Source organism: Periplaneta americana, chromosome 16, assembly GCF_040183065.1.
Source record: "Periplaneta americana isolate PAMFEO1 chromosome 16, P.americana_PAMFEO1_priV1, whole genome shotgun sequence".
Lineage (NCBI taxonomy): Eukaryota > Metazoa > Arthropoda > Insecta > Blattodea > Blattidae > Periplaneta > Periplaneta americana.
Window position 1 is genome coordinate 154,209,486 of NC_091132.1, and position 23,449 is coordinate 154,232,934.

The 23,449-nt window shown below is 36.1% G+C and overlaps 2 protein-coding genes across 3 annotated transcripts in view; one reads left to right on the forward strand and one right to left on the reverse strand.

Moving 5' to 3' along the window:
* LOC138691468 (uncharacterized) overlaps window positions 1-23,449 on the reverse strand; it is a 46,282-nt gene that overhangs the window by 1,945 nt on the left and 20,888 nt on the right. The gene's annotated exons all lie outside the window — the stretch shown is intronic.
* On the forward strand, window positions 931-15,170 carry LOC138691467 (putative nuclease HARBI1). 2 transcript variants are annotated; one of them, XM_069813417.1, is made up of 4 exons: window positions 931-1,468; window positions 1,593-1,697; window positions 14,040-14,430; window positions 14,517-15,164. In XM_069813417.1, the coding sequence occupies exons 1-4, from the start codon at window positions 1,025-1,027 to the stop codon at window positions 14,624-14,626; spliced, it is 1,050 nt and encodes a 349-aa protein (XP_069669518.1). In that variant the 5' UTR covers window positions 931-1,024; the 3' UTR covers window positions 14,627-15,164. The 2 variants fall into 2 exon arrangements, with proteins under 2 accessions (XP_069669518.1, XP_069669519.1); XM_069813418.1 differs by lacking the exons at window positions 931-1,468; window positions 1,593-1,697 and adding an exon at window positions 10,424-11,368 and having other exon boundaries at window positions 14,517-15,170.

Genomic DNA, 23,449 nt, shown 5'->3' on the forward strand with positions numbered 1-23,449 from the left:
AGCGAAAAGAAAATTTAGGCTACTGCTGAAATTATATTTTAATCGTGAGAATTATGAATTCTCTGATCTTAAAATGTCACAAAATTATTTCTCTGAACGCCTCTCCTCTGGCAAATTCGTTATTCTTCAGCTACCTTACTGGCAGACATGGATTTATTTTTTTCCATTCCAACTTCGGAAGACTTCGCTGGTCCGCCTACAGCCAGCATTATGTCAGCTGCTTTCGTTGCTCCATGTGACAACATAGCTATGTGTTGTAAATATGAAAGTTCTTTTTGTGAAGCAAATTATGGATATTCCGTTTTTTTTTGGGGGGGGGGGCTCCATTTACACATATTTGTGGCATTTCTGTCTGACAACATTATTATTTTATTGGTTGGGGCCGCACACATAGATATTCTTATCGCGGGCTAAGTAGTTGCTTCCGGTGGATGATCAGCAAACTAACGTTTTTCGTATTCATAAACCAGCGTTAGCGATAGTGCGCGTGCTAAGCTGGGTTTGGCGGGCTAAATTTGAGATCTCGTCAGTATGGTCTGGATCAGTGTTGCCAACTGGACGGAAATTCCGTCGAAATTGACGGAATTTCAACGTAGCGGACGGGAAAAAAATGGCTTTGACGGGTGACGGATTTTCTGGCGGGAATTACGATTTACATCGTCTTTCGACATTTTTAGCTGCTGCCATTTTTAATTGTTTCATTTTTGGGAGATTTTACTTTTTATTTGAACAGCCCTGTGCCGTACTATTTTTAAGAATGTCCTGTTTCAAATTTGCTCGTAATCAAGTCAATGTTGAGTAATAATTATTTTAATCAGAATTAGTAAGTAATTTGTGTTAATATATATATATATATATATATAGGGTATTATTTTTTTTTAATTTTGACGGATTCTGACGGATTTCCAGGTGTTATACTGACGGGGGATACAATTTATGTGTTGGCAACACTGGTCTGGATCGCTTTTTAAGATGCAATCAAGAAGGCAGTGGGTTGTTTAGAAAGCTGATCTGGCTTAGGAAGATGGCTGATTATGATGTCTTGAATGTAAGTGACGTACGTCGAATTCGTGATATGAGACGCAAGAGGAAGAGGTACTTACCTAGACTGGACATATTTAGAAACTACGACGATGTAAATTTTAGGAATAGGTATCGATTCACAAAGGAAAATGCAAGAAGAGTAATAGAGTTGGTACGTCCCACCTTGTACGAGAATGAAGACAATCGCGGATTGTCAATTCCAATTGAGACGCAAGTGTTAACTGCACTTCGTTATTATGTTAGATCTGGCTACCAAGACAACACAGCCGACTTACACAACATTAGTCAAGCTTCTGCAAGCCGTATAATAACGAATGTGTCAGCAGCAATCGCTGGACTTGCGCCTTATTACGTACGTTTTCCCAGTGAAGAGAAACGAATATCAACAGCGAGAAAGTTTTACGACATAGCAAGATTTCCTCAGGTAATTACATTTCACGATTTAAATATTTTATGTGAATGCTTACCTTAGAGAAATTTGGACTGTACTGGTAACTTAATTTTAGTAACGTACCATATAACCTATTGCGATATTTGATCTTTTTTAGGTTATTGGCGCCATAGATGGCACGCACATACCTATAACAAATCCAGGAGGAGAACTGTCACAAATATATATGAACCGAAAGGGATGGTATTCCCTAAACGTTCAGGTACGTACGTACTGTAAATGAAATTACACTCCGTATGTAGACCTAGGTTCAAATTTTGTTCAAAGTAGGGCTGAGGTAGTTCCGGTGATTTCGATAGTGAAAATCGTTGATTTAATAGATATTTTTGTAAAGATGCAGTTGGTGATACATGCAAGGCATTATAAAAGTCAAAACTAACCCAACGTAATTTGTCACAGATTCGTATATGTAAGGTGTATAAGCAGAGGGAACTACCTAAGTACTAGTTTAGTCAAATAGGTGCATAATACACGACTCCTTATCAACATCATAGGTTATTTACCGTTTGAATGAGATAAAAGTGATAATGCCGGTGAAATAAGTCCGGGTCCAGCACCGAAAGTTATCCAGCATTTGCTCATGTTGGGTTCAGGGAAAACCCCGGATAAATTACAACAAGGTAACTTGCCCCGACCGGGAATCGAACTCTGGTCACCTGATTTCGCGGCCAGACGCGCTAACCGTTACTCCACAGGTGTGGACTCTTAGAATTAGTACGATCCACTTCCACTAGATAGTAACCGACACGATTGGCAGGGCCGGCAATACTAGAAAACGAAATGACACTAATTGTGAGGAATGTTACGACAGGTGTGTAGTATTATGTGACAGGTTAGGTTAGGTTTGATTAGGTATGTAGTATGAGTTTAGGTTAGGTTTGATTAGGTGTGTAATATCATCGCTGTGTTGGCAACACTGAAACTCACTCTTACATTAAGGAAATAAGGCGCATTCTTCGTTCACGCACGACGTTTTTGGCATATAAGGTACGTATTTAGGGCGGGTTGGGTGGGCTTACAGCTTTCCCAGTGATCACATCAATTTCTATTAATCAATACTATAAGTCCAAGGCAATTTCAAGGTATTTTATCAAGTTCCTATAGTGGCTGGGACATAAGATTCACCGAGTCGTGAAATAACCTAAAAAAACTAATTCTAAGAGGAATATGGTGACTTTCATAATAATTACATTTTACATATTTCATGATATACTAAATGTGTTAATGTAGTAATTCTATATAGGGTTAATGCACCAATAGTTGACCGTTTAGTGAAAGTATATACTACAATATAATTTTAATTAAAGGATATTTACAAATAAGAATTGAAATTATCAGTAATGATTCCCTTAAGATTACACAAATGAATGGTACTGGAAAATGTAGGATACATATTAAATGGTTTGAGAAAAAAAACATTCTTGAAGCAATGCGTTAACTCACCAGTAGCTGACCATTGCATCCCAGTTGTTGAACAGTAATGTTCCAGTACTTGACCAGAATACATATTTGAAGATTACATAACAATTTAAGACATTATAAAGCAACTAATTAATTCAGTCACTATCACTAGGTTGCAAAACCTTTCAGTCACACAAAACAACAGTATATAATACAAAAATTTGCTTAGACATGAAGGGCTTATTTTTCTTTCACATCTATTTTACTTTGGAAACGGTAACAAATTCTGTCCTGTGTCTTTTCAATCATAGGTTGTGGTAGAACAGTTATAACATCATCATAACTGCTACAAAAATATCATCTAACTGTAATTTGAAAACAAGTTCAGAACTTACAGATTTACAACCCATAACACTCAACTCAGATTTATTTTTCATTTCTTGAACAATGCAGACATATCTAACGGATGGTATTTCTTTTTCCAGACATGACTCTGACCCATACAAAAGCTCCTGGAATTACATTTTTCTTTGTAGCAGGATTACCAATATACACATTGCTTGCCTCATCATCACTAGTTGTAAATACACTGTCATCTGAGGTATCTTGCAGTTCCATAATACCATCTTCATTGGAAGTTTCATTCTCGTCACATTTTTTCCTCTTAGACAAATTTGTTACTGGTGTAGGCTTATCTTGGTTTAATTTCATCTTCAGTGTTCTTGCTTTCTTTGCCTTTTCCTTTTGTTGCTTCTCATCTTCCTTGTCCTTCCAGTATTTCAACCATTCCGAAGAGGTAGCAGCATGAGGTAGTCGTAGTTTCTTTCTTGTGGTTTTGGATTTTTGTGGTGATTCTGTTGGCCAAATAATGTGTTCGCAAATGCAGGACTAATACCTTCTTTTGATTTGGTTGCTGTTGAAATTGGTGTTGTAGTAGGCCTAGATGGTGTTGAAGGAAGAGTTTTTGAAGTAGATGGCATTGAAGGAGGCATTTTTGAAGTGGATGGTGCTGAAGTATCATGTAAGTCACAGCTGTCAGATATCCCATTTCCATTTTTTTCCTTTTGAATTTTATTTGCATCGGAGTTGTTCATATCAGAGTGGTTTGCCTGCTGCATAGCTCTCTTCCGAAGTTTAAGCCCTAGATTGAACAGTTCCCGTGCGGATTCTTCACTATTCCAGGTTCCTTCTCCTTCAGCTTCCCTGAACTCTTCTGCCCTTCCTGACTTCATTGCTGATTCGATATATAGAAGGTGCTCAACAGAAAATATGGTAGGTTTGCAGGCAATAATTCCTCTTGCACCATCAGAATGCCGAGATTCATGAGTCATACATCTTTCATAATCCACAGCATCTGGAGAGAAAGGGTATAGACCACATTTTTGGAAACCATTTCTTATAGTATCTGCACTGGCTCTCTCTTGTAATGCCTTCTCCAGTAATGGTCCAAACAGTGCTCAGGTACTTATTATTTGTTTTCCGCTTCCATTCTGCTACTATGTTCGACCAACCTGCTTTTAGACTTCGAAAGACAGACACATCTGCAGGCTGTAGTAGATGAGTTGTGTTAGGCAGGTTCTCCTCTGCTTCAGTCAGAATGGAGGAAGGGCCCATCTTCTTCTCTTCGGGAACTTTTCCTTTTATTTTATTAATTAGAGTGGAATGTGGCACACCATACAATCTTGTTGCCTTTGTTATACCCTCTCCCTCTCGCACAGCCATTATGGCTTTCACCATGGTCCCTTCTGGATACTTCAAAATTTTCTGTGGTGCCATGGTTTGTTTGTAAGGATAGAATAAACTGATCTAAACAATTACCAATATGGACAACTACTGGTACATCAAGCAGTCCCAGTGCTTGACCACTGCTGGTCAGCTTATGGTAACATGCTAATAAATCCTGTACCAGTACTTGTACACATAACCTATAATACTTAAAATAAATAAAATTGATATTCTTGAAAATTCAGGCCCTTCTGGAAGCTATTAACTTATATTTAGCACAACAAGCAAAACAATACTTACATTTTCTTCTGCGGCTGAAGCTTGATATTATAACCTTGTGCTTGACCATGTGCTAACTACAGCAGCTCTCAGTACAGTACACTCTACATTTAGACTTCCTGTATGAATGGAGATGTCACTTCTTGTTATTGGGTGTATTCAATACACTCAAAGCTATGTTCAGAAAAATGATTCCTGAAGGAACAGGTACCTAAGACATCTGGATACTTAGTTAAAATGGAATATATATAACATTGGTCAGCTACTGGTGACTGGTGCGCTACTGGTGCACCAACCCTATGAGTCATTCCATGTCAAATCGAACACCTACGAAACATGACAACTTAGTATTTGCTCCAATTTTTTTTTTTTTAATATATTCTATTGATTAAATGAAATAACCTGTGTGTAATTTTTTTCGGCTGACACAATTATTTAGTCATTTATTAAATGTTATTTTTTCCGTAAATTAGGGTGCAACGTATTATGAAAATGGTTATACTGAAGATTCTGTAAGTCGTAGAAATTCCGTATTTATACTACTTTAAAGTGCAATAATTGCAGTATTATATACTAATTTTTAGTGTTCAATCAAAACATAAAATGGGCCCTTTTTAGGGGGTTATATTTTTAAAATACGTTTTTATATGTCAGGGACCTACTTCTAAAAAGATAAAAAAAATATTATTATATTCTTTGAAATGTTTTACGTAGAACTGCGTTGTTATTAAAATGCTATTCGAATAAGAAGTCTCTGTGCAAATAATTTACTGATGGTGTGTTCGGGTCAGATAGAGTGAGATCGCGTGCCGGAGCATACAGCTACGATAGCCGCAGCGAGAGTGAGTAATACATTATCGGTCGTGTGCTGTTTCTATACGTAAATAAACAGATAACCTCTAGTTATAAAAGCACGTAATGTCGCTTTAACACTTAGCAGTTTCCCTTTAATTTATCTAGCAATAATTCCTAAGTCTTTCAGAGTAGGTATTGTGTTGTGTGCATGTGAGTCATTCCACGTAAAATCAAACACCTGTATACGAAATGTGACTATTTAGTATTTGCTTAAATCTTCTAAAGTATGTTCTGCAGATCAAAATAAGAGGTCTGTAATTTTTTCTGGGATCTTACTTTAATACTTCACCATTTATATTCTTTTAATTATATTTCCAAATTCATGTGCATCGCGGTGTGAAAATGCTCATTGTTAAGATTCTATGCATCATAGACGTTCAGTATTGGTGTCATTTGAAATGGTAACCAATATAATATTATATTAATTGATTTATTGATGGGGTTATTTTAGAGGGTAACTTTTTAAACAATTTTTTTATGACAGTTTACTTTAAAAATGCAAAAAAAAATAATTATAATTTATTATATTTTACATAGAACTACGCTGATTTCAGATTGCTTCCGAGTAAGAAGTAACTTTAAAAATAATATATTGAAGATATGTGAGAGCTTAGTGATGATTGAGAATCGCCAATAAAGACGACAGAATTATCAAAAAAAAATATCCAAAACAAAAAATGCAGAAAGTTACAGATACGCTTAAAAATAAAATATTTCACATCACAGAAGACACAACTTCAGCTGAAAATTAAAATAACTCCGATATAATACAGAAACCGATAGATTTCTTCCATGAAACAGACGACAGAAATCTCAAAATACAAATATTAACAATTTTTTAATTTGGTGCTGTACTAAATTCAACAGCATTTTAATATCATCACTCACATGATACGAATTTCTAAACATGTAGAAGCAGAAAAGGGGATTTTGGCAAAAGTTTGGAACATTTATAGTAGAGAAGGTTGTTCAATTTTAAAATTCTGATGATGTGAGGAGGGTTATGGATGACAAAAAGAATTGTGTTTCAGTTAAAGAAGATGGAAAGAGAGTTCACAAACAGAAAAGATTAATACTATGTAATCTTAAGAAAACTTACTAGTGTTTCAAAGAGCAATATCCATATATCGAAATAGGGTTTTCAAAAATTTTCAAACTCAGATCAAAGAAATGTGTACTCCCTGGAACAAGTGGCACACACTCAGTTTGTGTCTATATTCATCATGAAAATATTAAATTAGTGCTTGATGGAATTAATATTATTTATAATATTCCTTTTAAATTTTTATCATTAGTGAATACAAATAATATAGCCATATTTTTACTCAAGGTACCAACAAGCAAAAGTGGTACGAGGTATCTTACAACTTCATTCTTTTGTTCCACTGACAAAATCTCAGGCCATAATAAAGAACTATTCACTTCGAAGTGAGAGTAAAGTGGTGGACATTAAATAGAATTGATTGTAGGTGATTAGTTTTAGAAGTGTAGTGTTGTGTAAACTGTAATTATCATTCTTGCAACTGTATATTTTACAAAAACAATATTTAAATAAGTACTATATTGCATAAATTACGTGAAAGAGTGATATTCTGACCTTAGAACAGTGCAAAGTGGTCACACGACTCTCATCTGGAGCTGCACCTGCACATCATCTTGCAACAGTACTTACGCAGGCCGCAAACTCAAAACGCGCAGCTTGGTGAATAATTTAATTATTCTTCAACGCTTCAGAGTAGCATTGTGATTTTTTTAAGGGTGGTTAAAATAATTTCAAGGTATTTAAGGACTTTTTTCTGTAATTTTAAAATAAGTCGCTGCCATTAAAACATATTTTTATATGTTTAAATGATTTTTAAAACAAAGTTAACAAACTTATATATTTATATTATTATGCGAAGAACAAAGCATGTACTGTCACCTTCCAAGTGAGACAAAGAGCAAATCTCTTTGGTGATTATTAGTGGAGATAATCACGTTTAACAATAATGATGCGCGAACTATTTCAGAATCTTTGATGACACATATCTACTGCAATAATCGATATAGACAACAATAATAAAACACGTATTTATTTTTTCAATCCATAGAATGTGTACAATTTGTTTTATCTAAATAAGAGACATGAAAGACAATTCGAGGATAAATTTGTGCGATTTAACGTGGAATGACTCATGTATGGTACAATAAGATTTGAAATGTGTTGTGGGTGTGATAAAAGTATTGAAAATTGGTTTATTGCACCACATTGGCAGTGATAAAAGTGTGCAATATTCGTTCAGTGGCTAGTGGATGCTCTAGATTGACCATAACTTTATTTACATTTTATATAGTATTATATTATATTATTTCAGTTATTTGATACAAGAAAAAAAGAGTTGTAATTTGTAATTCTGCAGAAAAGGTGCACTGAAGGAAGCACAATAAAAATTGCTTCAATGTTGTTGCCCCCCCCCCCTTTCTAACTAATTACTAACATAACATGCGAGAAGTCCGGGAAGAGTTACTAGAGAAATGTTGTTATAGTGGTGATAAGTGGAGAATAGGAGGGCTACAACAGTTCATTACAGTATATTAGTAAGAATACCTAATTAAATGTCAAACGATTTTTATGTTGAAAGTATTTGTGGCTACTGACAAAAACCACATTTATATTTGGCCCACTTTATACAGACGTTGACAAATTATTAGATTAAATATATCGTTCTTAAACTTTTAAGTCTATCATTCCGTAGTTTTGTAAATGAGCACATAATATTTATAACACTTATCCTATTACTCTTTCAATTATTGTGACCGACTAGCTTCTACTGTCACAGAAAACAGAATGATTTCCTGATAATGGCTGCATATTTTTGCAAGATGGTGCTCCATGCCATAGAGTGAAAAAGGTTTTGAAATTTCTTCAGGATTCCCACACCAAAGCAATTAATTGGCTAGACAGCAGTCCTGATATCAAACCAATTGATAATCATTAATCTTTTGTTAAGAAGAAATTTAATAAATTCAATATTACCTCTAAATTTGGACTCACACAATCATTAATAGATATTTGGTATAGACACACTGAAATTCGGGTGTCTTGTAGAAATCTTATACACAAAATCCCAGAGGAACTTGAAATGCTCACCAAGGCGAAAGGAATACATAAATACTATTAATATATTTAATTTTTTTCGTATATCTTCCATTATGCAACTGTACTCCATTTTAAAAAGGAATATATTTATACAAAAATTATATTTAGTCTAATAATTTTCCCGGTTGGGGCAAGTTACCTGGTTGAGGTTTTTTCCGGGGTTTTCCCTCAACCGAATACGAGCAAATGCTGGGTAACTTTAGGTGCTGAAACCCAGACTCATTTCACCGGCATTATCACCTTCATTTCATTCAGATGCTAAATAACCTAGATTTTGATACAGCGTCGTAAAATAGTCCAATAAAATAAATCTAATAATTTGTCTGTATATGTGACAGAAGTCAATGAAGCAAGGATTATTATTCCACTTCCAGTGTACAGTTCGGCCGTTCCTTTTTGGCCAGTGGATTCTGGATGCGCTGTCGTCTCACCACGCAGTGCGAGCCTACATTCCGTGGCGCATGAGCAGTGTCAGTATATTTCCGGAGCCACGTGGGGCTAGCGTGACGAGAGTGTAAAGTGTAGTTAGTATAGTGAGTGATACACGAAAGTTCTACGTGTTGAAATACCACCTGTTATTTCGAAACTAGCATCCAAGACATTGCATTGTCAATGCCGTGAAGTCGTTTCTAACGTTCACGCATTCATGAAGCATGAATCAGAGGCCAGAGAGACGCTGATACCTTTGAAGAGAATTCAGGAGAGAGTTGTAGCGGCGACCTGCGTGTCTGAGAGATCCGTGAGAAGGATTATCAAGGAGAGGCAACGTGCTGAAGAACAGGGAACTTCATTCGAAACGCCTGGTAAAAAACACAATGTTCCGAAACGGATCACTGATATAAATAATTTCAACAAAGATTTCATTCGACGAATAATTTATAACTTCTATGTCGAAGAGAAATGCGTACCAACAGTAAGCAAACTCCTTTGTAAGCTGAAAGACGGAATCAATTTTTCTGGTGGAAAAATAAGTTTAAAATTAACATTAAAAAATATGGGGTTCAGATGGAAGAAAACGAGAAACAATCGAGCGGCTCTAATTGAACGACATGACATCAGGTCCATGCGTATAACGTACCTACGGGCTATTAAGAAATATTTAGAAGAGGATCGTCTGATTGTTTATAAAGACGAGACTTATATCCATAGTAGCCACACAAGACCTAACAACTGGAGTGATGACAGCACGGCAGGTTTGATGGCACCAACATCCAAAGGCACTAGATTAATAATCATGCATGCAGGTGGCCAATCAGGTTTCGTTCCAAACCCACTACTTATTTTTAAATCAGGAATGTCAACAGGTGACTACCGTAATGACATGAACTCCGAAAATTATCAGCATTGGCTCAAAGAACGATTAATACCAAATTTACAGCCGAATACAGTGTTAGGGATAGATAATGCTTCCTACCACAATGTACAGATTAATAAACCACCCACATCAAACACTCGGAAAGATGATACGAAAGCATGGCTTACAAGCAATGGCATTTAGTACACGGAAAAGTCCACACCTGTGGAGTAACAGTCAGCGCGTCTGGCCGCGAAACCAGGTGGCCCGGGATCGAATCCCGGTCGGGGCAAGTTACCTGGTTGAGGTTTTTTCGGGGTTTTCCCTCAACCCAATTTGAGCAAATGCTGGGTAACTTTCGGTGCTGGACTCCGGACTCATCTCACCGGCATTATCACCTTCATTTCATTCAGACGCTAAATAACCTAGATGATACAGCGTCGTAAAATAATCCAATGAAAATACACGGAAAATATGCTTAAGACCTAGCATTATTATTTAATAAAATGGCACAAACCCCAACATAAGAAATATCTCATAGATTCAATAATGGAGGAACATGGTCAGAGTGTCCTGAAATTACCACCATACCATCCAGATTTGAACCCTTTAGAGATGATTTGGGCTGCCGCAAAACAGTGGGTAGCCAGTAGAAACACTACATTCAAGATAGCCGATGTTATGACATTATGTCGGCAAAGCTTTGAAGAAATCAGAGTAGATAAGTGGAAAAATGTTTGCTGCCATTCAGAAAAAATTGAATCTGATTATTTCGAAATGGAAGGGTTAGTAGAAGATGCTCTCGAAAGAATAGCATTTACAGTTAATGATAGCAGTGATAGCAAGTCAGAAGACGGCGAAGATGGAGCAATATCAGGGGTAGAAGAATTGGAGTGAAAAGTTTATTCTTTACTAGTGCAAATGTTCTATATGTATTTTAGTGGATGTCTAAATATCTCTATCCAAGTGAAAAAGAGATATGTGTTTTAGTGTAAAACTGTGTGTATAATATTTATAAGTGAAGAAGAAACAATTATTTTAGTGTAGAACTTATGTGTAAATATTCCGAACATTTCGTTCGACTTCATTAACTGCAGGCGCTCAACTTTTCCACTGCACTGACTGTACTCATAGTCACTCAACCATCATGGAGGCAGGCGGGCAGAAGGATCAGCTATGGGTAAGTCATATGTTAGCTCAGACTTGCTTCAAATTTGTCACACGCATCCCACCGGCCAGAAATGGCTGGCCGAACTGTAGCTTTTCTGGAGAATTACGAGAAGGTCAAACAATACATCAACATAATACACGAATGAGCAAACCTAAGATAAATTTAAATTTACGGTTTCCTTTCTTTCCCTCTATCTCAACTGCTCCTACCTTGTGCACATAAAATGAATAATCGTTGGCACTGAAATGTGTCTTTTGTCAGCATTATATTATGTATTCGAGAAACACAGACAAATCTGCTCTTTTACGATAATTTGTTGACACTGAGGAAATCGTACATCAAAGTTTCCCCCAAACCTCGTTACAAAGGAAAAGAACTCGCGTAAATATGAATAAATTTCGTAATAGTAATAATAATATGTGACGCAGCAGCCTTTAAGGGCCCAGATCGACAGCCCAGTGCTGGTCTCATGGCTACATGTCGAAGCACAAGTTGGACAGTCATCCAGCCAGAATGGATAGATTAGGCCTAATAATATCAAGGGAATAAGTACTGGTGCAGACCCTGAAATTCCTCTTCGTTACTATGTTACAGGAATTTCATACTTAGGGGTGGGACAGCTTTACAAAATTAGCTGCATTTATCTAACTTGAATAACCTTTAAGAAAGTTGAAGCAAAACTGTTTCATTCAAATCTTCTAACCTCTATTTAACTGTAATATAAGTGATGAACTTATATATACTGATTTATTAATGGTAATTATGCTAAGCTAATTTCATTACTGGTGGGACAAACTTCTGATCTGTATTTCTTTACAACTATAAGAAGTTCTGCTCTGTTTGTGAATATTAAATCGCATTCATATATTATGTAATTCATTAACAGAAAAGTATTTTGTTACCATTGTGGGTAGGATATACGGAGTCCTTAAGCATATCTGATTCTTCAGTTTCACAGTTGCTGCTCCAGGATGCAGTACTTTTAAAAATTTAAGTATTTTTCTTAGGAATACCCAAACTGCATCTTTACCATGATTCAAGTCATCACTCACAACTATCATTGCATGTTTTTTATCTTGTTGCCTAACTACAGCTGTAAACAGAGTGGTCTGCTGATGATTCTTGTGAAATTTTGTATTTCGTCTTGAAAGAGAGTTGTATAATTTTTTGCACAATCAATTTGCAGAAATGTGATGTTTTCATCAGGCTTCTCTGTACACTTTTAAAAGTAATAGGTCTGCTTGCTTTTACAAAACTGAATTTGAAATGCTTTATTTAATTTTGAATGTCTTTTGATTCATCTTTTACACAACCATTCATATTAGCTGAAGTTGCCGTGTTGGGCCATTTTTTTCAGGTCATGGGATGTTTCTTGAAGTTCTTTTCTACAAGTGAAGCAATATCAAAATATTTACAATCATCACATCTTTCATTTTCTTTTTCACACACAGTATCTTTTATCAGTAACTTATAAGAAGATGGAAGGCATTCTGTTGTCAAACAAAGCTTTAGTAGTAGGTACAGTTATCCATGTTCGAAGGATAGTTGCATATGCGCTCATTGTGGGGCATAATGTAATACAAATGTTTGAGTTCAAAAAATTTTGTGAATATTATGTTAATTTCATGGTATCCATATATAAAAAGTACATAGCAATTTTTTTTTTTGTCATTAGCAGATAACGTTTTTGTTTAGAACCCTTTTCACCGGGTACATCATCATGAACAAAAATTGCATCCCTTTTCCCTGGATGCTGGTAACTGATCTCATCTCCTTGATAAAAAGACTGAATCTTTTCTATTGCTTCATATGTTACTGAAGGCCTTACTTATGAAAAGACAAATATTTTCTGAAACCTGAAACTTCATTTGATGTTAGTGTTTTTATCACAGCTCTTCCTTTTGATGGACTCGATGGTAATGATTTTTTTTTATTTTTACTTACAACCTTGCCAAACGAACTATTTTAACTATAACTTCAATTTCTCTGGAGATGATATGTTTTTATTTTTTCAGGTGTTTCAGGAAATTGTTGTTTCAATTTCTCTCTGTATTTCCTTTTACACTCCATTTCAGACAGCCTATTCTTTTATAACACTATGGTACTGCTTGCACACTTGAATGTAACATTTTTTCTTCGCTTATCACATTCTCTCTCTTAGGCAAGATATGCAGCATACAACTCAGGATCTGCTTTTAATTTCTCTCGAAATTTGTTCACCCTTTCTCGGTTTTGTGATGCAGAAGATGACATCTAGCAAAAATTTTATGGGGACACAATGAATGCATTTATAGAAATAAGTTTCGAGTTTATAGGTTAACTGGCGACATGTTTTTGGTTACTTTTGTGAAGCGTAAAGAAAATCCTGAGTAGAGAATTTAAATTTATTACTGGAATGTTAATTTTTGCATTATATTGTGATGTCTCAACTTGAGAATGGCATGCTTTACACAACTGCTGTAAGCTGTTAGCACAATGAAAAAACTCAAAGAATGAAGATTATTGCGTATTTAAAAAAACTTCACATTTTTTACCAAATTGTTAAAAAAAGATATACATTTCTCTTCTGAGTGACATCATATTCTTAGTTTTCATTTGAGCACTCACATTACAATTTTTTACCACTTTTAATTTTTTATAGAAATTCCTTGCTGGTTAACATATATCTTATTCATTTCAGGTTATAAGTGATGCAAGTTTCCAAATTCTGAATGTAGTGGCACAGTCGGGAGGAAGCACCCACGAATCTCGCATTTTTAACGAGAGTAGAATTAAGGAGCAATTTGAACAGGATGAATTTGGACCCTTCATTTTGTTGGGAGATGGTGGATATGGTGTACAGAAATATTTGTTAACACCTCTCAGAAATCCAGAAACACAACAAGAACAGATGTACAATACAAGCCACAAGAAGACCCACAATGTCATAGAACGTTGCTTAGGGTGTTGGAAGGGACGCTTTCGATGTCTTACTAAGAACATAGGCACAAGCTTAAGAACAGCTAAAAATATAATTGTGGCATGTGCTGTACTTCACAACTTGGCTGTCATATGGAAAGAGGAACTGGAAGGTAAGTTAAGCTAAAACTGTGAGCACAAAAGTGTTACAGAATTATTTGATCTGTACTATACATTTCAATGCATTTTCTTTTTACAGACATTTATTTTGAAGAAGAAGCTGACAATGGCAATGGACAGCATGAAGAAATTATGACTGAGGAAAAGGGACACATATTTAGACAACAGTTCATTCAACAACACTTCTAATTTTTTCTCACTTGACCTGAGTTCTTTGCATTTTTATGACAGTGTAGTGCTTCTCTTTTTGAAGGACCAACACCTCTGTTTAATTTCAGTGCAAGGCAAAAAGCAGATTTCCATCTCTGTTAATCTCAGTTGTTATAAAAAATTATCTTGGCTTTGAAGGATCTTGAGAAAAGGTTCTGAATATAACCAAATTTCTACATACCTTCAACACAACTCCTGAATTGTTAATGCATGTAAATTGAATTAGTCTACTTCCAATGTATTTTGTATTTTTCTATAAGCTTAACTGATGAATTCTATAATTGACTGAATCTGCTTAACCGAAAAATGTCTAAACTTGTAAATTGAATTTAATCAGATTGCTCTGTATTGTATATTTTGTATAGCTTACTCCAATTGTATATCCTTGTAAATTTAATATTACTGTGCCTGCTATGTATTTCATATTAATATATAGCCTTAGTGATTGAATTGATTATGTTTCTAAATTCAATTAAACCTGTGTTTTTGGATCATACAAATATTTATTTCGATACTCTTAATGCAAGCTTCTTTGCGGTCCTGAAAAATTTACTTCAGTGGACTTTGAATTTTAGCCAATTCAGGTTTTCCATTAGAAATCATTTTGCTGCAGGAAACAAAATTTCACCGGACATAAGAAGGCTGATGTCAGCAAAAATCAGAAAAAACACTTCTGAATTACGCGAGGCGTCAGAAATTTAAATTTGTTTGTATGATGATACTCATATAAGTAAAACATGACTGTAACAGTACATAACAATAATTAGGCTAATTGTAGGCCTCATTATAATAATTAATAATTTATTTATTTAATCTGGCAGAGCTAAGGCCAGTACGCCTTCTCTTCCGCCCAGCCAGACTCTAATTCTAATTGAATACAATTTACTTATTGCTTACATAGTTATTACATTAATATCTAGACCATAAAACAACATGAAAGTGAATAATGAAATTTGAATAAGTAATGTTAGTGTGACAATAATAAACATTGGTAAGAAATAGTAATAATAATAATAATAATGAGATAATTTAGATATTTATCTGTGATAGATATATATATATATTTATCTGTGATATATATATATATATATATATATATATATATATATATATATATAGGCCTAACCATTAAACATTGAGAAACCTGAAACAGCTATTATTGTTAACAAGAATTGTTAGAAAAATGATTCGTTAGTCTATTCTTAAATTGGTTTGATGTCTGACAGTCCCTGATAATACTCGGTAGGGAATTCCAAAGCCGAGGAACAGCCACAGTGGAAGAAGATGAATATGAGGATGTTCAGTGGGAGGGAATGGATAAAATTGAGGAGTGTTGTGATCGTGTGTCTAAGTTATGATGGCTGGATAAATTTTGAAAATGACACGCAAGATAGACAGGAGTGGAGAAATGCAATATGTGAAAGAGAAGGGAAAGACAGTGGATTTTCCTACGATCTTCTAGACGGACCCAGGACAACATTTCGAGGGATGGTGTTACGCGATCAGCCCGGCGAATATTGCAGACGAAACGGACGCACATATTATGAACACGTTGTAGTCTCTGCGCCGAAGTAACGCTTAGGTCAGTAAGCAGAATATCACAGTAATCGAAGTGGGGCATCACGAGTGTTTGCACTAACATTTTTTTCATGGAAAAGGGTAGAAAATTCTTCAATCGCCTAAACGAATGGATTAATGAGAATACTTTTTTGCAGGTTTCTGCAATTTGAATGTTCCAATTTAAACTTTTATCCATATAAATACCTAGATTCTTTACTGATTCACTGAACGGAATTTCGGTGCCGTATATTTTAATCCAGGACAAATTTGGTATGGTAATAATGCTTAACAAACGTGAATGGCCCACAATGATTGACTGTGATTTTTCTGGGTTTAGTTTAAGTCGGAATTTCCGTGTCCATGTCAAGATTGAATCCAGATCGTCATTAATTTTAGTTATTGCATAATTTATTTCGTCAGTGTGGAATTTTATGTATATTTGAAGGTTGTCTGCATAGAGATGGTGTCGGCAGTACTTCAGAGATTCTGATATGTCGTTGATATAAATTGTAAATAGTAAAGGGCCAAGAACTGATCCCTGTGGGATCCCTGACCTCACGGCCTGCCAAGTGGAAGAATGATTTCCAGCTATCACACTTTGTTGGCGGCCATTAAGGTAAGAGGCAAACCACAGGATAACGTGCTCTTCTAGGTGTAGTCTTCTGAGTTTACATATTAACAAGTCAATGTCTACAGAATTGAAGGCTTTGCTGAAGTCAAGTAAAGTCATTATTGTCAATTTACGTTCGTTCCGGGCCTCGCGTAGGTCTTCCGTGATTTTAAGTAATGCTGTACTTGTGTTATGTCCGGCCCTGAAACCTGATTGATAAGAGTCGAGAAGTTTGTATTTGTTTAAGTATTCTGTCAGTTGCTTGTGTACAATGCGTTCCAATGCTTTGGATAGGGCAGGTAGAATACTGATAGGTCTATAGTCGTTATAAGATGTCGGTGTTTTGGTCTTGGGAATTGGGTGGACAAAAGCGAGATTCCATTGCTGTGGGTAAGTCGAAGTCATAATTGAGGCATTGAAAATGTGAGTCACAATCGGTAGTATTACGTCTATGATTTTGTTTAATAATGAAATATTGACGTGATCTGGTCCTTCTGCTTTAGTTGTGATTCGTTTCAGGGCTTTCTTTACGTCAGATTGTGTAATATACAGAAAGTGAAATTTTTCCCTTGAGGGGATGGTTCGTAGGTTTAAGAGTTCAGCGATTGTCTGTTGTTTGTCAATGGGGCTAAGGGTTGTAGTGTGAGTTTTCGTAAAGTGTCATTGAGCCGTTCCAGTGAGATTCAGTTGCCGTCTACCTGGGTCTTTGTCTGTCTTAATCCCATTGTCTGCACATGTCTCCATAGGGTTATGTAAAACTTCTTAAGTTAAAGAGGAACTATGTTTATTATTTGTTATACTTGCTTACTTACTGGCTTTTAAGGAACCCGGAGGTTCATTGCCGCCCTCACATAAGCCCGCCATTGGTCCCTATCCTGAGCAAGATTAATCCATTCTCTATCATATCCCACCTCCCTCAAATCCATTTTACTATTATCTTCTCATCTACATCTCGGCCTCTCTAAAGGTCTTTTTCCCTCCTACCTCCCAACTAACACCCTATATGCATTTCTGGATTCGCCCATATGTGCTACATCCCCTGCCCATCTCAAACGTCTGAATTTAATGTTCCTAATTATGTCAGGTGAAGAATACAATGCATTCAGTTCTGTGTTGTGTAACTTTCTCCATTCTCCTGTAACTTCATCCCTCTTAGCCCCAAATATTTTCCTAAGCACCTTATTCTCAAACACCCTTAACCTATATTCCTCTCTCAAAGTGAGAGTCCAAGTTTCACAACCATAGAGAACAACCGGTAATATAACTGTTTTATAAATTCTAACTTTCAGATTTTTTGACAGCAGACTGGATGATAAAAGCTTCTCGACTGAATAATAACAGGTGTTTCCCATATTTATTCTGTGTTTAATTTCCTCCCGAGTATCATTTATATTTGTTACTGTTGCTCTAAGATATTTGAACTTCTCCACCTCTTCAAAAGATAAATTTCCAATTTGTATATTTCCATTTCGTACAATATTCCCGTCACGAGTAATAATCAAATGCTTTGTCTTTTCGGGATTTACTTTCAAACGTATCTCTTTACTTGCTTCCAGTAAAATTCCCGTGTTTTCCCTAATCGTTTGTGGCTTTTCTCCTAACATATTCAAGTCATCCGCATAGACAAGCAGCTGATGTAACCCGTTCTATTCCAAGCCCTCTCTGTTATCCTAGACTTTCCTAATGGCATACTCTAGAGCAGACGTGGGCATTTAAAGTGATGCGCCGTACTACTCTGATTGCTGCAACATGCATCACCTGTTAACGTAATACTCAGCGGTGGATCGCATGAAGTATTGAAACACGGAACGTTAAGTAATTAACCCTTCGTTACTCGCGTTAAATTTTGTAACACCAGTACTCACCTGGATTACAATGGTAATCCACATTTGTTTTTGTTTACAGACAAGGTTTAAACATTGCAATTAGATTTAAATGTTAAGAAATATATTGTTTTCAATTATTACAGTAATGAGAATGGATATGTTATGCATAACGGAACGTATGAAATATAAATATTAATAATGAAATATATTATAGTACACAAATTGCATTCAAGTGACATGTTTGTATAATAGTTCCACACTGGACGTGTCTTTGAGTCATAATTTATTGTTGCACCATAGTTATGAGCAGTGGCGGCTCGTGGGTATTGAATTAAGGGGGGCTGCATAAAAAAAGATAACAAAGCAACTTAATTTATTTAAGATTAGTTCCATGCGCCTTGTCTTGTAGATTGCAAACTTTTGAATCATCATTTTATTAAAATCCAATATGTCGTTTAACATTATCTTTAAAATGTTGCGAGTGTCGTTAAATAGACCATAATTTAATTTTTTATATGCAGATTTGAACCTTAGAAATATCTAACTGGCGATGTTGTAGTTGGTTGTATAATATATCTACATGATACATCAATAAATGAAAAAAAAAAAAAAAAAAAAAAAAAAAACTGAGCCAGAAATTGAATTCAGGATCTTCAAGAGTACGCACCAGGGCGCTTGCCTCATTTATTGTGATGTTGTTAGAAGTTTCAGATTCCATTATGGTTTGAAAACATTCTTGCAATGGCTCCTTCTTCTCATGAACAACATTTACTGTTCTTATTTAAAACTCCATCTTGTTGCTCCAGGTGATGGAATTGTCTTTCAAACACATTAATTTAATATAGACTGTGTGGACATCGAGAGAAGAAAGCAGGGATACTGCATACATTAGCAAAAAATATGCGAGTTTTGTAGGCTATTTTGTTTAGCGGCTCTTTTCATTATGAGGTTCAACTGATGGGCACTTAATTTCACATTTCTCCTGAATTGTTAAGGTACTGAACTAAGTAGACTGTAAATATTGTACAGAATTAAACATTGTCGCACTTGTTATACTCACAACGTTAAAGAAAATGTATTTGAAACTGCGCGCTACTGATAAACTGCTGCAAATTTTGCAGTGCCTGGAAACTCTGGATTCATGGCAAGGGGCTAGCAGGGGGAGGGGTAAAACTAACGCGCAAAGCTTCCGAGACGAGACTGGTAGCTCCAGGGGAGGAAGTGGCTTCACCCTATAGTCCTTGTCTCTGGTTTCGCTCTGGCAGCACTAGGGGAATAAGTGACTTCTGTAACGATCGCGTGCATGTCAATGAGAGCGAAATGTTTAAAAAAATTCGAGCCGCTAAATAGAGACTATAATAAATTTATTTCACAACATAAAACTAGACGAGAGCCACAAATGTCTGGGGGTGCTGCAGCTCCACAGCCCCTGTTCGAAAGCTGCCCCTGGTTGTGAGTTAGTTCACTATCATCATAATTATGTAGGATATCTAGCATTGATGCTCACTCGATGTTTGAAGGTCACCTGAACTCTTGATGTAATCTCTCCCACAGGAAACGCAAGTTCACTACTCCTGACCTTTCTTACGTCATACAGTAGCGTGCAAATTAATCCGAACACGACATATTTTTACATTTTCTGTCATTGTTGTCCTCACAGCTGCTCATACCGCTTTAATTGACATCTGTAGTACGTGTAATTCCATTGTTGAAGGTCTGTCATTATTTTTTTTATAATATGTGACATTTTGCCTGTCGTTTTGTACTTATAAGCATTTCAGTTGTGTTGAAGACTTAATACTGCAATCCTGTGTACATTCTGTCGTCTTCACAAATGGATACAACTCCACGAAAACGGTCTAAAATTATAACATTAGCAGAGCATTCTTCTATGACACGGAGGCAAATTGCTGCAGAATGTCACATCGGTTTGGCTACTGTTAATTCGATCATAAAACGATACAGGGAGACACACCCCAGAAAAAAGGAAACTGTGGCCGGAAAAGGAAGACTTCACCTGCAGATGATCGTTTAATTGTCAGGAAAAGTAAATTAAATCCTAGACTAACTACTGTCGACTTAACCCACGAGTTAATGGCTACCACTGGGGCGAATATTCACGTCACAACAGTGCGGCGTAGGCTTTTGGAAGATGGACGAAGGGCTCGTAAGCCTATTAAGAAGCAACTGCTAACCCCTGTTATGTGCAAAAAACGCTTAATGTGGGCAAAATTACATCAACACTGGACAGTGAATGACTGGAAGAATGTACTTTTTTCCGATGAGTCTCATTTCGAGGTCCACGGCCACCATGTTTGTTACGTACGGAAAGGATCCGAAAAAGTAACAGCAGCTCATTTCCAACAAGCACCCAAATACCCTCCTAAAGTAATGTTTTGGGGTTGTTTTACACATGAAGGGTCTGGAGCATTAATACCTATCAAGGGAATGCTGGATTCTGACAAATATATTCACTTATTGGAAACCAGAATCGTACCCCAGCTGTAAAAATCATTTCTGGATGGCAGAGGTGTGTTCTAACAAGATCTGGCACCATGCCATACGTCTCGAAAAACTACAGAATTCTTCAACAAGAAGAATATTCAGGTACTCCCCTGGGCAGACAACTCACCCGACATCAACCCTATTGAGATCTTGTGGTCAATTTGCAAAAGAAGAATGCAAAAAAATGGATTGTTCTACAAAGGAGAAGATGATTTCTGCCCTCATTGGTGTATGGTTTCGCGATGAAGAAATGAAGAATATTTGTGGGAAATTAGTGGAATCCATGCCAAATCGTCTCAGAGCTGTTATTAGGAACAAGGGAGGCCACATAGATTACTGAGGTATGTCTTAGATCCTTTTTTAATCCCGTTTGAGTGTTTTTGCATAAGTAATTACGTTGTTCGGATTAATTTGCATGCTACTGTATATGATAACTAAATACCTCACTCAGGGATGTAGCAATGAAAAAATTCAGGGATATAACAATCATTCTCACTTCACTTGTAATATTTTACAGAAGTTTTTGTGTATTGTAAGAAGGATATTGATGCACTTTCATTTTTATGTTTGCTGTTCGCACTTTACACACGTGAGTCTAATCTACATCTGATTCAATCTGAGTAGACCTATGCATTTCTTCTACACAATTCAAACAAATTACATCTAAAAGAGTAGGACAAATTCTTTTTAAGCACTGGAAACAAGATTGTCTTGTGCTCTTGTTTCTTGTTCTACCACACATGTAGCTCTTACCAATATCTTCTGCCGTGTTCCTTCTTCTTGACTTGTTTGTGGAATGAATAAAAGTTGCTCTCCTCTTCTCTTTATTTCTCTTGAAATTGTCTGTTGGGTGATACACTCGAAAATTAGTGGCTTCATTAGGTTCAGAGCAAGGGTTTTTAGGAAGTTTGTCCGTAGAATTTTTTTTTTTTTTGTTTGCAAAATAAACAACAAGAGCATTGACACCTGCTATGTTTAGTACTCGTAAATCAAAGAAAATAGTCAGAGGCCAGCGGCGTGAATTTCTGCTTGCATCATAGGCTGAGCATAACTGGTCCAGAACATCCACAGCACATTTAGTTCTATTATAGAATGATATTATTTCAGGTTTCTGGCTTCCTCCCGTTTCCTCATGCATTGCCTTATCATAATGCAAGGTTGATAATGCTAACAGTGTTTTGTTTTTCTATGGTACATACGAAATAATTGTGCAGCTTTCATTGAATCCAAACAACGTACTGTTAAATGGCCCTGCCTTGACTAGTTGTGAAATGGGGAGGGATTTCTCTTTGTTTTTTTCCAAGGTTCCTACAAGTGTAATTTTGTCATTTTGTCTGTGTTCATTACGACAGCTTTCATAATGTCGCTGAACGTTGCTCTTCTTGACTGCTAGTAAAATTTTGTAGCATAATAAGCACCTAACACTTTCCCCTTCTTCGCAACAAAAGAATTCATTTTCCCATTCTTTGTGGAAGTAACATTTTTTCGACTTTTTTACTTCTGGAGCTTCCTTAGAGAGCGACATTATTTTAGCAAAATCCACCGCTGACTGCCAATACCTCAAACCGGTCGGACTGCTACGGACAGCTACCCAGTATGGTAAACAGTATGGGGTGTGGAGGGAGGGAAGTCACGTGGCTACGTTCGAATCCGTGCGACATGTACTACTGATGCCCACATCTGCTCTAGAGCAAAGTTAAAAAGCAAACGTGATAGTGCATCTCCTTGCTTTAGCCCACAGTGAATTGGAAACAGAAACAGACCTATACGAACTCTGCAGTACGTTTCACTGAGACACATTTTAATTAATCGAACTAGTTTCTTGGGAATACGAAATTCAGTAAGAATATCATATAAAACTTCTCTCTTAACCGAGTCATATGCCTTTTTGAAATCTATGACTAACCGATTCACTGTACCCTTATACTCCCATTTTTTCTCCGTTATCTGTCGAATACAAAATATGTGGTCAATAGTTGATCTATTACGCCTAAAACCACACTGATGATCCCCAATAATTTCATCTACATATGGAGTTAATCTTCTCATAAGAATATTGGACAAAATGTTGTATGACGTCAACAAAAGTGTTATTCCTCGAAAGTTATTACAGTTAGTCTTGTCCCCCTTCTTAAAGATAGGTACGATTATGGACTCCTTCTATTGGTCTGGTACAATTTCCTTTTCCCAAATAGCAAGTACAAGCTTATAAATTTCGTTAGATAATGCGCTTCCACCCTTTTGTATTAATTCTGCTGGAATTTGATCGATACCTGGAGACATAATTTTTCAGATTTTCTA

What these genes read in the sequence shown, in the direction of transcription:
- LOC138691467 (XM_069813417.1), top strand. Translation starts at nt 1,025, where the DNA reads ATGGCTGATTATGATGTCTTGAATGTAAGTGACGTACGTCGAATTCGT. An exon ending in GGTATTCCCTAAACGTTCAG is followed by an intron (nt 1,698 to 14,039) that starts GTACGTACGTAC and finishes TATTCATTTCAG; the next exon opens with GTTATAAGTGATGCAAGTTT. An exon ending in ATGGAAAGAGGAACTGGAAG is followed by an intron (nt 14,431 to 14,516) that starts GTAAGTTAAGCT and finishes TTCTTTTTACAG; the next exon opens with ACATTTATTTTGAAGAAGAA.